Below are 15,694 nucleotides of genomic sequence, written 5' to 3'. Positions count from 1 at the left end.
CACCACTCAACATTTTAAACGGAAAATGTATCTTGTGATGCTTTGGAGGATCATATAAGACAAAAATAATTACCATACAGGTAACTGTTATTGTACATTAAATTCTAACAACCTGTGTCACTGGCTGTGACCTAGAAATGGCATAAAGTGGCAAAACCAATCGATTCCTGATTAATAAACCGAGAGAACTCATTCACCAGGCCTATACCAAACCTTACACATTTGTGGACGTTTCTTTTCAAACGGTGTCAATTCATATTTGGGGGGATGCAAACAATTATAAAAATGGAAATCCTATATTTTAATGGAAGAAACTTTTAAAAACTACGTTTGTAGGCTTAGATCTAATTAATACAGCACGAGTTCTTATCCATTTTAAGTGACCTTCGTTGATGTAAAAAGTAATAACAGTTCCCGTCCGTAAAAGGCAGACTATTAGATCTAATACTTCGATACTAATCATGTTGTCAGTGTTTACCGAATTCTCCTTTTAAACTAACCTTTACAAGCTCGAAAATCCATTTTCAACACTATATGAGTCAATGTTGCATTACAAACGACAACCCTTCATACCTAAGTGGGACAAAAAATAGATATTTATTTCAATGCGCATGCGCCGATTATATCTTATACCAACAAATTACGAAAGGAAACGGTGTGCAGATGCATATATCAACAATGATATTAGCCTATTCTGCAAATGCATTTTGTTAATAGGAACAGAATATATAAGTCCCTATATGGACACTTTTTCTCTCGTGGAGAGTTTGATTAGGGAAGGCGGATGTTGGCGGTCATTAGGATGTTGAGGCGGTCCTTGTGTACCAGTAATGCTAATCATTGCGTATTGATCAGACAACACCTTCGATTGTATCTATTCATGTGTCAAATTTACAAAAACAGAGTCGTCATAAAAACCACACTGCGCTGGAGTGGAGTTATACATCCACGACAATAAATAGTCCCATCCGACATAGATGCACACGAGCTGTTTCTTAAATCCTGAAATTGCATTTCCCTTTGTTGAATTTCATTTCAACCTTGATGAAGACAGTTCTGTTATAATACATATTCAAAAGTTAACGTAAAGAACAAAGGGCTGGATTTATGCGAGGAATTAAACGAAGTTATCTTTTATTCAGCAGCGTGTGTCTGTGAATTTACCGGGAGCCGGTGGTAATCCTATTAGGCCCTGCCACAAGTGTAATGCACCATTCAGCATCAACTCTTGTACCGCTAGAGGGTGTTGTATCGAACTCTAGTTTATTTAGCGAGGAAGGATATAGTTAGAAAAGGAACAGTGTCCTGAGGGAACGACAATGGGTTCGCGCAGTGAGATGGGGTGGGAAATCAAGACAGTTGGGAAATGGTCGTGTAATGAGTCCCCACGGTCGCTTTCATGTGACCAAGTATGTGTATTATTTATATCACCTAAAGTAGCGTGCATGCGCATACGAATTGTTGTAAGTACCGTTGTAAAATCGGTTTCTATTTTTATATAGATACACAAGTGTAAAGATATTCATAAAAATGTTTTCTCGTGAAGGTATCGGCGGATATACCATTTTTATACATACAGAGTATCTACCCTTTTTAAGTACAGTACTTATATATATATGTGTATGTAAATTTAACTCTTTGCAGTACCATTGTTTAGTATGTATATCCTTGTTAATGATTTATATACAACATATTTAATATATTTTCTTGGTTAGTATGTGGTACATGTAATAAGTCGTGAATGCGAATTCCTTTTTGAATAAACAGACTTTATATCAAATATTAATTAGATGTATTTCCGGAACAGTGTATGGTATGTCATATTGTAGCTCAAAGAGGAAGAAAAAGAAAGTTTATAAATGGTTTCTTACAAATACCGATGTTTTGTCTAGATTGGTTTAAGAAATGTTCCCCTTAAAAATTGTAGCAGTCAAATATCGTTGCATATTAAAAATGCCAAGACAGAACCAATGATAAATCCCGTTACTTAGGAATCCTTCCAATTCGCCAAAAAGATCTAGGTTCAGTTGTAGTGTATGGCTATTACTCTAAGTAAGGACGGATTGTTCTCGTGGTTAGGCTACAATTAATGTACTCATGTGCCTTCCGTTAAGCCTTTCGGAACATCTGATAAACGTGTACATGTTATACAATGTATCTTTATGACTCAATATACGTGGGTGGAGTCTAAAAACGTGGTCCCGTTTCTCAAAGTCGTGACATCCGAATCTTAATGGCGTAAATGTCGTTTCTCAAATACGTGGGTTTCGTTACTCAATGCACGAAAGGACGCTACTGTAGACATCTACAAACGAGTAGACTAATACCGCTACAGCATGGGTGTCGCAATACGTACCTCAGAAGGTTCTTAAATATATACTGAGTTACACGGAATTAAATGATACCACAGGTACAACATCCCTGCAGGTCTTGGATCGAGAAAAGAATAAAGCTTCAGTTACCGACGGTATGTTTCGTAAGAGGCGACTAATTGGGACCGGGAGGAATGCTGTGTTGGATGCCATTGGCATGGTGTTTCATTGAGATAACACTAAAAAGTAGTCATCAGATACGCGCTATCATAAGGAAGCAAAAACCCCAACATACCATGTTTCCGACACGCATACGCAACACACATGGATGCACGCCTTTTAAAGACCTCAGCTGTTGATAGAACGTTAAAACACGTACAACCAACAACCAACTACAGGTACAAACTAGGAAGAAGGTGCGTAACATCCATAAATGTATGCGGGCTTTGCGTAAATAATCTTTTTATTTTTATTTTGTATTCACATGACAACAACTACATTATGTACTTTGCAGAACAACTGACAGTAAGTTAAAGCCTTAATGAACACTGCCTTAGAAAGTCATAAAGATAATACAGCAGTACGATGTCTTAGTTTGACACAATAACACTTTTACACTGACTTAGTTTGTCACAATAACACTTTTACACTGACTAAATTTGTCACAATAACACTTTTACACTGACTCAGTTTGTCACAATAACACTTTTACACTGACTAAGTTTGTCACAATAACTCCTTGTTTAAGACTTACCGACAATGAGACACTTTATCAGGGATGTTTAGCTATCACAGTGATTAGCCACTAGCATCGCCTTGATAAACAATGTCACTGATAATCCGCACTGATGAATGTAAGTGGTAATAAGAAATCGCCCTAAAAGCCGATCAAAATTAAACACAGAAAAACAACTTTGTTAAAATGACTAAAATTGTTACCCAGAGGTTTTGATACTGAAAATAACAAAAAGTAAGAACCTGAACGCGACATGAAGGAAAGAAATTGAAGCAGAAATGCTAAAATCGAAGATAAAATACGGTTGAACTCTTCGAGAAATACCATCATCACCTCAAGTGTGAACATAAGAGGGAACAAACTGGAATTACTTTTACTTGAGGTCTGTAGACACGGTAGCCTCGAGTCCAAAAGCCACAGATAGAAGTAATCAATCAGAAAAAATATATGATCGATTTCTTTCCGTCCAGAACTAGCAAATAATCCGCTGCCGACATTAGTAGGTTTGTGTGACATCGGTGTGTAAATAGAGTGGTCAAATCGACTATGAAATAAAGATAAAAAGCAGTTTTATCTTGTCAGATAAATTTGTTTAGTATCCCAACAAAAGGCCCCTTGCACTTTTTGAGTATCTTGAATCAAGATACAGGTATTTAATTGTTTTCTATTGTTTTTTACGCCGAGTGCCATGAGTAGTTCCATCGAACTACAGTGTTCTTTTTGTGGCAAATGTTTCGCAGAGGTATTATGTAAAATATGTTGTGCAATTGACAAACTATACTAATCCGTGCAACTTATGAACGCTCAGGTTTGGAGAATGCTAATCAGATTTCTAACCCAATTTGACTGATCGAAAACTGTACATTAAATCCGGTTACCTGGAACAGTTAAGTGAGGGATAACAATAAGGAGGGGGTAAAACTCCTAGTATATGTATTTGTGTTTGGAATGCATATCCTTAATACCATCCATTGGTGTGAAGGTGATTTGCGTTTCATAATTTCGTTTTGCTTCAATGTAATGTAATGGTACAGTACAAGAACAGCTGAGCACGAGCCTACGACCTAAATTGATAAGTATTTCCGGTTTGAGGAGTAATTAAACATTTATGAAAAGAAAAACAAACGTTTTTAAATCCTTTATTTATGAGGGAGCACACAATCGTTGAACAGACCTGATGCTTTTTTATATCATTATAGTATACGGCCTATATCCGCTAAGAAAGTGGTCATGTACAGTGCAGGTAGAAACCGGGCACAATTTAAGCCAAGGCGTTGTACCGCAAAGAAGAAAACGAGTATGCTGTCAATCGCCAGTTTAAATGATCACAATGTCCTTATCGCGTTAATAACTGTTATTGACAATTACCTTTCCCATTTTTTTTTCTTATGAATTGCGACAATTTTCTGATTTACCGAAGACAGTAAAATATTAACTGATGATGAAGAAGCAAAATCTTCAAATACGAAGAAGGTACATTTATCACGTATCTGAAAATCTTGTATTGTAGAAGCAAAATACAAAACAAAGTAATATAATTGTAATTATAGATAGGTTGTGTGACATTTCAGACACGAGGTTTTCATTCTTTGTACGTGAAGTATCACTGCTAAGTCATAAACGGATAGCAAACATAACTAAAGTATTTAGTAAATAATAGTACCATCGCATTGGTCAAGACAAACGGGAACTGTGTAGCATAGTCTTAGCTTTGATCATGGTATTTTAACAGAAACTTAAATTCCTTTCCCGTTGTTTACTTGCATAGTGTTTTCTAGAAGATTCGATGTCGGTTAATACTACCGTATACAGCTAAAATCATCATCTTAAATCCAATTGTAAGTGAGATCGTTTATTTTCTTTACCTTTTGTATCTGAGATTTGATTAAGTTCCCTACTAAACGTATCTGTATTTGTTAACGACGTTCTGATCAAATGAGCACTAAAAAATCCTCGAAATCTAGATTTTCACTAGATTGTTACACAGCGAAAGTGCGTGCAATGGTGCTTTAATTTGATATCACCTGTTGGTAAGATAATCATCAGCCACGAGAAAGCAGAAATACAATAAATACCAAGGATATCATACTGTTAAACAATCAGTGGTAAGGATTCAGGGTATATGTAATCTTACAGTAAAATGTTCAGTATTTAGTGTTATTCTATCTTACCATGGAATGTGCTATATTTATCATTGAAGTCAGGGTTTTGTTAATTATTTTATGACACATATGAATTTAACATGTAAAATTAACATACAATGTATAAGTAATTCTGCACTATTCGATTATGCTTAAAATATTTTCAGGTATGATAATTAAGATTATATAAATTCGCTGATAAAATTGGGTTTTCGCATTACGTATTCTATTGAAATCCGGAAGCGGAAGTCAAAAACTGTAAAAAAAAAAAAATTATTCAATACACTTATAACAATGAAATCGAATCGATAACAAGCCTGATAGGTATTCAGTAAGGAAATGGAAATTAATTTACATAAGTTACAAACCTGAAATATCGACTGTTTCGTCTGATATTTTTATTTTCATATGGCATATATATGTATTCTAACAATAATATTACACTCCTCAAATTTTAGGGACAATATTATATATCTATCCTGCGGGTAAATCTCCATAATCTTACAATTTATAATCTCTTTTACCTCGCCTTAATCGCTGTATCTATATATGTTTGTATATGTGGCATTATACGGAAAAAGTTCCTCCGGCAAGCTCGAGTAAATTCATATCAAATTTCATATTCTAGACAAACCCGACCGACAAATAAGGATCATAAATTTAAATGCTAGACAAATTGTTTTTGTTCGAGTTGTACACTATCGTTCGTTGGAGTCTCGCAAGTTCCTGTTTCTTTGCTTCCATGATGCGTGATACGATTCGTATGAAGTGCGGGCTCTTTCAATGTCAGGACGCTATCGGCAATCTCTTATCTTACATGTTGAGTGCGATCCTGTAACCTGGGGCCGTTCTATAAAACGATTTCAATACCTCGACAAGTTTGTAAAGATCGATTCTTACATGTAAAAATGTGTCTCGGACTTTAAATCAATACTTTTTTTTTATGAATCGATTGCCTGTATTGTCATGTTGTATTCACACCGTTCAATATAATTATATTTAAAAAGGATATCAGTAAATTGACGTAAACTATGTTGATGTTTCACTTAGAAAAGCAATCATCATTCATTGTCATTAGGTTTTTCAGTTTAGCCCAGGCTCCAAGAACAATCGTCAACTTGCCTTCTTTGGCCGCTAAATTGGCTTTTCACTGAAGTCATATACCAAGGAAAAGTCGTCAGCTCGACGCCACACATCACCGACGTGTGTTTTAACGGATGGCATGTAACAAGGAGAAGCCTTCAAATCAACGCCACGTCCAATAAATGTATTTTACAGTGAGTTCATGTGCATATGAAACAAAAAGTACGTCAAATGTCGTATTAACCCATATGCCGATGTCATTTTGGCTGCGAGTTTGAGTTAACTGATCAGCTTGTTCAATTTGGACATGTTTCGGACTTACGTAACACGGGAACCTTATGAAGTCTCGCTAAAAGACAAATTGTGAATTGCTCCCGGTCAACGAAACTTGACAAATTAAGCAGCATATTGTTCTTTAGTGGTCCTAAATGACTCCAATTGTCAAAGGGCTGTAAAACAGTTCAAAACGTATTCAATAGTACCTACTCTCAAAACACAATATGGCGCAACATCGAAGTCAGACACCACATTTATTCCCGGGAAATTTAACGGACAATCAAAGCTCCAATTACCCACATATCTTCATATCCAGATATATAATGTTTTTCTCTGTTAACTTATGTACAGTTTTTTTCTGAGAACTGTCGACACATTTCTCATACAAGAAGTTATTTTTCAATTCAATTTAACGAAACATTCCGACACCAATCAATGGGCATATGTTAAGTACAATTGTCAACTTAGTTATCAATTTTCGTATTGATGACTTTGTTTACGAATTGTTTTCTATTTCTAATGACATTCCATTTTTCCTCGTCATTTCTCTGGATATTGACATTATTATAAGTAAATGTCAAAAGAGAAAGGAGGCGCACTACTTCACATTTAAATAATTGACGTGTACCAGCCTCGTTATGTTTTTGAGACGGCAAGGAGACATGGCCATTGATGAATTTTCATTAATGGTAAAGGCCAAAGCCTCTTTGCCGTGTTGAATGGAGTGTTTCGGCGGTTCCAAAAATAAAACAATCGTTAACCAGGTGATGTATTCATGTCTAAAAAGACCGGGTCGAAATTACTGTTTTTCTTACTTATATTTTTTATATATCTAATCCCAAGTCTGTAGTATCGTTGCCATTTACAGATAGTATTCAATAAAACGTATCCTATATATTTTCTTTTTCAATACTCGATCATACAGCCCAAAATGAAATCCATCCATTACTTTATTTTACACTTGATCATATGATGGTGGTATGGTTGATTTGGCGCGAGTTATCCGAGTGGAAAAAAGGCATCAAGACAATTCACTAACTATAGTTATCCGTGTTTATAAAGAGAAGACACTATCTCAAATTTAGTCTTACAGTATATTTCATTGTTTGTCTAACGGGGACCTAAATCTTATGATCGTCACGATAAATTTGTCATAGACCCAAGCATTACCATATGTTTGTGTGTTTACATATTCATCTTATTCAATTTTCCATTTGAGCATACCCTCCGCCAAACAGTAATAGGAAAATGATTGAGATATTTTTATGTTTTGAAATTGATTTCTAAAATACTAAGAAATTATGTTAATATCTGAAAAGTGGGAAGGGATTTCTTCTATTCTGTTCTCAACGGTTTAAAAGACGAAGAATTAGAAAATCAGTTCAATGTTATGAAAAGATTGATTCTTTTGGATGTATTCACTAAATACAATGTAATCATTCTCGTTTAAGAAATTTATGCTGAGAATGCATTTTTTCTATGGAGAACAAATGGGAAAACCTTTTTTTTTTTTTTTTATCTCTTTTAAGTTCTCCAGCGAGAAAATGGATTGTTTTAATGAATTTGTTTTAACAGACGACAACGTTACGTTGATTAACACTTCCTGTATAATAAAGTAAAATAAATTGCGAGTTTATAGTATGCAACGTTGATGACTTTTGACTAAAATAGCAACATCAATAAAACAAACTACTTACCTTAGTACCAAGAGAATTGCTACTAGTCCAATCATCAGCAAACCCTCTTCTTATACGACTATATACATCCCTAAGACTGTCTAGTTCGTCCGTAAAAGTAGACGTATTCCGAGTGGGGCCCGTACACGGGCCTTGCACGAGGGTCCGTCCAGCCCTTAGGGCGTTGTAACATAGCCATACCCCGACTCCGTACACCATAAAATTAAGGATCAGCACACAATACACTACTTTTAAATGGAAATATAAGGATTTGATTTTGTCTCGATTTTTCTTCTTTTGCGGCGACGTCATGACGAATTTTCATTCTTTCTTCAGAAGTAAGAAGTTGTTGAACGTGTTGTTCGTGCTGAAGACATTAATCATTGAGCCTGTTACATACCCGAGGATAGCCCCCCACATCACTAGTGAACCCCCTCCGTTATACCACACAGACTAACGCCCTCCTTCACGGTGGACACCGGCTAGTGAATGTAGACAGCCGGAACGCAACCAGCCTAAACTTTATAAAGAAAACAATACGATTGTATTTGATAGATTCCGAAGGTGAGACAAGCTAAAAACAATAATTCCACGACTGAAGGCGATCCAAGGCGAAGAGAGGAATACAGCGAGAGCGATACGCTTCGGTATCGACCGGCTTGAACCTACACTGCAGAATGTAGGAACGTTCAGGGACCGGTCTCTGCTACCTCGTGGTAGAAGCGGCATTTGGGACGACCTGTGTCTAATAAGCGACAACTAATTGAAATCATACTCATCGAAGCGAGCTTTGGACCAATCACGCTGTTCATAGTTATTAATTATGTACCTTTCTAGATGTTTTCATTGACGGGTCCATTTTTGTCACACACACAGCCAGCCGTGGTTTTGATGGTCATAAGCGCGTGGGGCAAAGCTTGTATGTGTGTTAAGAGGACTCCCGTCAAGCATAATTGTATCAGAGAAATGTGCCGAAGTAGTAATTTGTTCTGTACAGAAAACCCTTAAAATGTCATAAAAGAAATGAGTGTTCCTCCTTGGGGACATCTCCATGAGGTTTATTAGGTAATACACTTTCTTTGATGCATACGGACACTCGGTGGTAATTGAAGGATTTTAAAATATGCCATGAATTACTACATCTGTCCGTGAGGGAATCTTCATATTACAAATGTAAAAACGATACAGTTCTGTGGTATAATCGATGCTGGTAACAAGCTATAGCAAGTGTACAATTTAAGATGTAGTAGTGAAGTATATATCATTTTACAGTTCCTTAACCGAGTTCTCTATTAGACCCAATAATTGTGATAAGAATTTAAAAATACCAGTTGCATAACAATATCCGTCTACTTGTCTAAAATACGTATAACTTATAAAAGCCATTTACGGTAGATATTTCAGACAGATTATCCTAGAACTTACAGTAATAGAATATCGATCTAAATATCATTTCTCGTTATACCAGTTACGATGGTCAGTTAAGATCTCCTTAAATACTGTGACACCCGTGATTGTGTAACCAATTAATTACCATGACACTCCTTGACCACGTAACCCGGATGCTGGTTTCTTTGCCATAGTAAACCACAAGTCTTTATTCTGAGTTGGTACACCTGTACATATATCAATAGTACGTTGCACTGCAGACGGATACCCTGTACCTATGTACAACACTGGCGTGGTACAATATGCATTGACCACTTTAACCACTAAATGCAGCAATGAATCCTTTACAAGTATAGTACGGCAAAAACTTCGTCAGCTTTTTCATTGTCAAAGGCATAGTTAGTGTATGTCGGTGTCTCCTTTGGCTGGCAGAGCAAGATCGAGCTTCATCGTTTGTTCGGGGAGTAGAGCCATTGCGACAGTTAGTAGTCGTATAAAGACGACGTTAACGGATGCCGAGTCTACACAAGGACTACTTTAACTTGTAATCTCACTGTAATGTCTCAATCTGGAAATAGTATCATGAGACACTCAACCTCGTCACATTACTGTGACAATGGGGTAACCTAACATGAATTCAAGGAAACATCACCATTAAGTGATAGTGAGTATCAGTGACAATAAAGGTATCATTTGTTGCAATAGGGGCAGCAGATACGAAATCTACGCACAATTTGGTCATACATATCGTTCGATATATACATTGTATCATAATCTATTCAATGCTTATCTGATAGAAGTGTCCATTACGGTTGTTTTTCTGTACAGTGAAGCAGGCTGAGGTTGAAATATTTCCCCGATTTCACTTGCGTGTGATTCAATTCTAGTCCTTGAAGCATCTTTTTTTTGACAGAAGAAAATTTTATGAAATCCTGTGACTATTCATCTGGAAGGGGGGAATGTTTTTGGTTAACAGTTGATATATGTTTTAGTTAAATCCTGAACGAAACACCTATTCGTCAGTCAGATCGCCCCATGGTAGATTTTTTTCCATTTAAATCCTTCCCTTACGACCAGACAACACCGCAAGAATTATGTATCTTTCGAGGCAAAATTTTCTCAAGATATAAAATCTAGAAACAAATTGTCTTTTATAAAAAAAAACACCCGGCAATTGTAGAATGCTGTGGATACCGATAATTTATTTTTATGAAAGAAATCTATTTTGTATCCTTATTTTCCAACAATACATGAGTTGCGGTGAACGTCATGTTCACCTTACCTTAGCTAGCCTAGAGTGACATCTATGCCGCACGATTAACTAAACAGACGAGTTAAACACATCCTTAGTTACACAGCTTGGAAATGTCAACCTCATGATGCAGTTCTATATATTAACTACAGAAAAATAACTTAGGATACTAAAATGTCAACAACACCGTACTTATATTACGTTGGAAAAAATGTGGTCTATTTTTGCCTCATTTTGATTTTCCTCGTGCTTTTGTAAAATATAGAAAACAAAAAGATAAGTTTAAAAGACATCCGCTATGGAACACACCTGGTTTCTCTATGTATTCTTTTTTAGTTGCGCCTGAGTTTGATAGTTTTCACCTGTGTATTCCATAAGGTGGATGGCAGTACGTCATCCGATAAAATATCATTATTTCTAAATTAATATGAATCATTATCATTTTTTCATATTATTCCCGACTAGTGATTGGCCAGAAGTGAATCACGTGTCCACCGATAAAAACCGATATTTACTTGGAGCGCGTGATTTTTGTTGAAGGACTGGGTGTTTCTAAAAATAGAATAATTAATACCCTCCAAACGAACGTATCGTCCCGCTTCCGTAGCTTTTTGCTGTGTTTTTTTCAGATTGCTATTATTTCTGTTTTGAAAATAATAAAACAATTGTAGCCTTTGACTTCGGTTAATACCTGAATTTATCGACCCGAGAAAAAGATATATTGACCTCGGACTGCGTCCTCTGTTAATGTTAATATATCTTTTCTCGGGTTGCTAAATCCAGGTATCGACCTCAGCCAAAGGCTATAATTTAATAATGTCAGGACAACGATTAACTGAAACAAGGGAGTAGACACATATAACATAAATCATTATGCGAATACAAAACAAGGAATAAAAAACCAAGTCATCTGTAATATTTTAACCTCTAGCTAGTGAGGTGCAAAGCAAACACAAGTGATTCTAGCTACGTTAGTATTATGGTACCTGAACATATATCGTTTACGCCTATGTCTGCAAAAAGGACAACAATTGCCCCCAGCGCCTTTGGATATCATCATTTATTACATTAGCCAGCTTAAATCCTGGCACATTTAAAATAGATTTCTGATGCAATGTGGGCTTTAACTGACGAACCAAATATACTCAGATTCTATGCTTTTTGTCACTAAATATCTTGGTGGTTACAAAACAAAATGTTGACTGGCATGTACAAATTATTAAATAGTGAAAGTTTGTGTTTGTAAGTTTTTACAAAAGGTATCAGACCAAAAAAAACCGAATTGCTGAGAGCGCGAAAATATATAATATATACGCCGCACCCTTCTACAGTAGAAATAGCTTTATATGAATCGCAAGCACGATTTGTATATCTGATGATACGTATCGTATCCTACAAGAACGAAACTTGTAGAGGCTAAACAAGTATCCTGTGTTTCACCGGCTCGTGTATAGGTAATTCCCTTTGTACGTCAGATGACAATTTGATGAGACGTTGTCCGGAAATCCGTTGATATGAATGTCGGTGTTTCATATCCATCCCTCAATGGAACAATGGACCTCAATGTTCTCAGTCGATGTGAACTTTCACACGTTAAGACCGGACGACACCGTAGAAATGGTACTTTCGTGTAAATCTGGAGAAACATTGCGACACACTATGTTCTCAAGTTTAAAAAAGATATGCCTGCTATATGTAAAAACGCCATGTCTACAATGTTGTGCTAACCAATCATGTGTTTTAAAGGAAGACATCTAATTTTCATCCTGATTTTCCTACCAGACGTCGACTCACCTTAAATGTTTAACCAAACAGACGAGTTATACACATCCTTTGGTAGAACGCTGGCAAATGTCAACCTTATGGCACAGTTCTCAATATACATCATAGAAACAGGATACCCAAATCGTAATCAGATTTCTGTTTAACAGAGCTCTGGCCTATATTTGTCGCATTTAGTTTTCTGTTTGGTTTAAATCAAAGTTAGTTTTATTTCATCAAAGCATTGCTGCATTAGAAAGTCAAGACCAAACTCGCATGAAACAATTAATTGTAAAACATGCAACTTGAAAATTCGCGAGATGACTTTTGTGTTATTTATTACATTTTTCGCATACATATTTGAAACATAATACACAGGATAGTTAATATTTTATTCTTCTATCTCTTGTGTAAATGTTTTACTCTCTTCTGGAAACGAGCAAACCCAATGCACATCTATCCTTTGAAATTTGAGGAACACAAGAACCGCGCCACGTGACCTGTGTCCGAAGTATTACATGTACCAATAGCTGGTAAGGATGAACAGAATCAATTAGGACTTCCGCCATTAAACACACCTGGTTTCTCTAGTGATTCGTTGAGAGTTTTTCTTTTTTTTTCTTTTACACCTTTGTATTCTAGCAATTATTACGGCGAATGTCTGCACGTCATCCGATAAAAAAAAAACGTTTTTCCAAATTACACACAATCCTATGTTAGGAAAACTCTTAGCTGACGAATGGTCGGAAATCTACATTAATGATTCTTTGCGAAAAGATTGTGTTCAGAATAAAGCTGATAACGAAATACCAAATATTGAACGACTAAACGACTTAAGGAACTCTTTAAGAAATAATCTATAATATAATTCCGGCATAAATTTACACTTTGCCGATAAATAATCCAATATTATCACTGTTTACACGTGCAATCGTTACACGACTAAACGGCTACTGCTCAATGTTAGTACCTCTGTCCTTCCATATATCAAAGATATTTGCTGTACTCGTGACTAACAATGAACATAATATACTTGTAATGTACCTTCCTGACGGGATATTATGCACCGGTGATATTTCAGTGTGATAGCACTATAAATTGTACTCAGGCCCATGACCTTATCTGTTTACAGTTACGTAAGATAAAAATAAACATTATCAGCAAATTATCACGAAAGAACTATAATCCGCATGTCACAGTAAACATGATACAACCCGGTGTTGGTCGAAGTCATGACCCCCGATGTCATGTAAGCATTGTCACCATACATTCGTACATACTGTTTTATTGGCCAGGTCTCCCATTGTTAAAAACTACCGGAACGAAATGTAGGTAAGTAATTATTGATGAGGCTTGCCGTGTTTCAATGATCGTATGTCTACCGCCTACGTATACAGGGAAAGCGTGGTGCTCGATCACACATTACCACCAGTGAGGCGCATTTTTATTGGGCAGTCTCACCTACAGGACGTCTGGTCTGGTTCACTTCAGCAAACACTGACCAGCGACATGTGTTTGTTTGTACTTTCCATGGATGCAACACGCGTGCCGCCAAAATAAACTGACCAGTTCACACTATACATTGTAAAGGTACATTCAACTTCGTTCTTACGATCATTGCTTATATTGATTACCATGTGTGTGGCTATATGGTCCTAGCGACCTCGAAAATACGAAGTTGACTATGTATACAACGTATTGACATAATTAGGTTGATTGCATGTAAAGGACTTTGACAAAACATAATGAGTTAAATTTGACAATGCAAAAAACGTCTTCATTAAAACGTGGTTTGGCTGTAAAAAGTTATTCGTCATTACGAGGTTTGACCTCGACTTACTAAGGCTTGACTGTTGGTAAAAAACGACTTCAAACAAGTTATGGCAATGTAAACAACAACTTCAACCTATCAATATCTAAATGTATGTAAATGACGATTTCGACATAACGAGGTTGAAAGACATTTCCTCAAAACCTTCCTCATAGCGAGGTTTGATTAAACGTAATGCATTGTATATCACTTTGACAAGATGAATTTTGAGTGCATATCAGACAAAGACTGACCTATAGAAGATTGACCTTATTTGAGAACGACTCCGATATGACGAGGTTGACTGTATGTAACAGCAGTTTCGACTAATCATGTTTGACTGCACATTTTGTAAGGACGTTTGCAAAATAACTGGCTAATTTGGTTTTTTTTTATGTATGTTAACTGCATGCATACCGTATATTACACGTTTTATAATGCAAAATAGATCACATTTGCCGCGAAATATGACTTGATTCGCTTTCTACCAAATTGTCCCTATTTTTCAACTCCAATGCCACCCATTCAACAGCGGAGGTGTTACTAAAGCAAATTTATTAATCAACTGGTTGCTTCACACCTTCCGTTGTTCCTGACTTATGGAGCTTGGCTGTGGGAGATACTTCGTACCTAGCAGGTGCTTCATACTTCGTAATTAACTGTAAATCAGTAAATATTTAACCAATTTGCTGTAAATCAATGAATTCACTCTAAATAATAGTAGATACTCAATTGATCATAATAAAAACAATTCTAACTCAAACGTAATGGGGAAGGATATGATTTTTTTCACTAAAACCGTAGAAAAAGTACAAGAATAATAAAACCAGTCCCCAGAAAAATGAAACAATCTTAAGTCGAAATTTGTCTTAAGTTTTGACTTAGCCAATCGCAAATAACGGCATGGAAGGTGAAGTCATATGTTTCTAGAAATTAGAACCGGAGTAGAAGCAAAGAAACTTCAAGGCAATTTAATTGGCACGATCAACATCATTGACCTTCATAACTGACGGGGATTTTTTTCAATGAGATCATTTTGGCGACCATAAACCTTTCATGTGGTCTCCTTCACTGAATCACATGGTGCTTCAAATGTATAAATCACTTTATTAATGGGGAAATAACGAAAACAGCTGTAAATGATTTTTTTGTGTAAATCTATTAATTTTCAGTAAATAAAATATTTTTCAGTAAATCACGTAACATACCGAAAATTTATTGATATTCACAAATAGTTATTCTCGCGATTATGCTTCAA

At 36.1% G+C, this 15,694-nt stretch overlaps 1 protein-coding gene across 1 annotated transcript in view; it reads right to left on the bottom strand.

The window, feature by feature from the left end:
- The window catches only part of LOC110455009 (collagen alpha-1(I) chain-like), a 216,320-nt gene extending 207,496 nt beyond the window's left edge, over positions 1 to 8,824 (bottom strand). Inside the window, exon 1 of the mRNA XM_021504879.1 lies at positions 8,246 to 8,824. Coding sequence (XP_021360554.1) covers positions 8,246 to 8,536 — 291 coding nt within the window. The 5' untranslated portion in view covers positions 8,537 to 8,824. The remainder of the gene's footprint in view (positions 1 to 8,245) is intronic.
- Between the last annotated feature and the right edge of the window lie 6,870 nt (positions 8,825 to 15,694).

This window comes from Mizuhopecten yessoensis, unplaced genomic scaffold (genome assembly GCF_002113885.1).
Source record: "Mizuhopecten yessoensis strain PY_sf001 unplaced genomic scaffold, ASM211388v2 scaffold8123, whole genome shotgun sequence".
In the NCBI taxonomy this organism is placed as follows: domain Eukaryota; kingdom Metazoa; phylum Mollusca; class Bivalvia; order Pectinida; family Pectinidae; genus Mizuhopecten; species Mizuhopecten yessoensis.
Note: the sequence above shows the minus strand (reverse complement) of the source record. Positions and strands in the feature narration are given on the sequence as shown.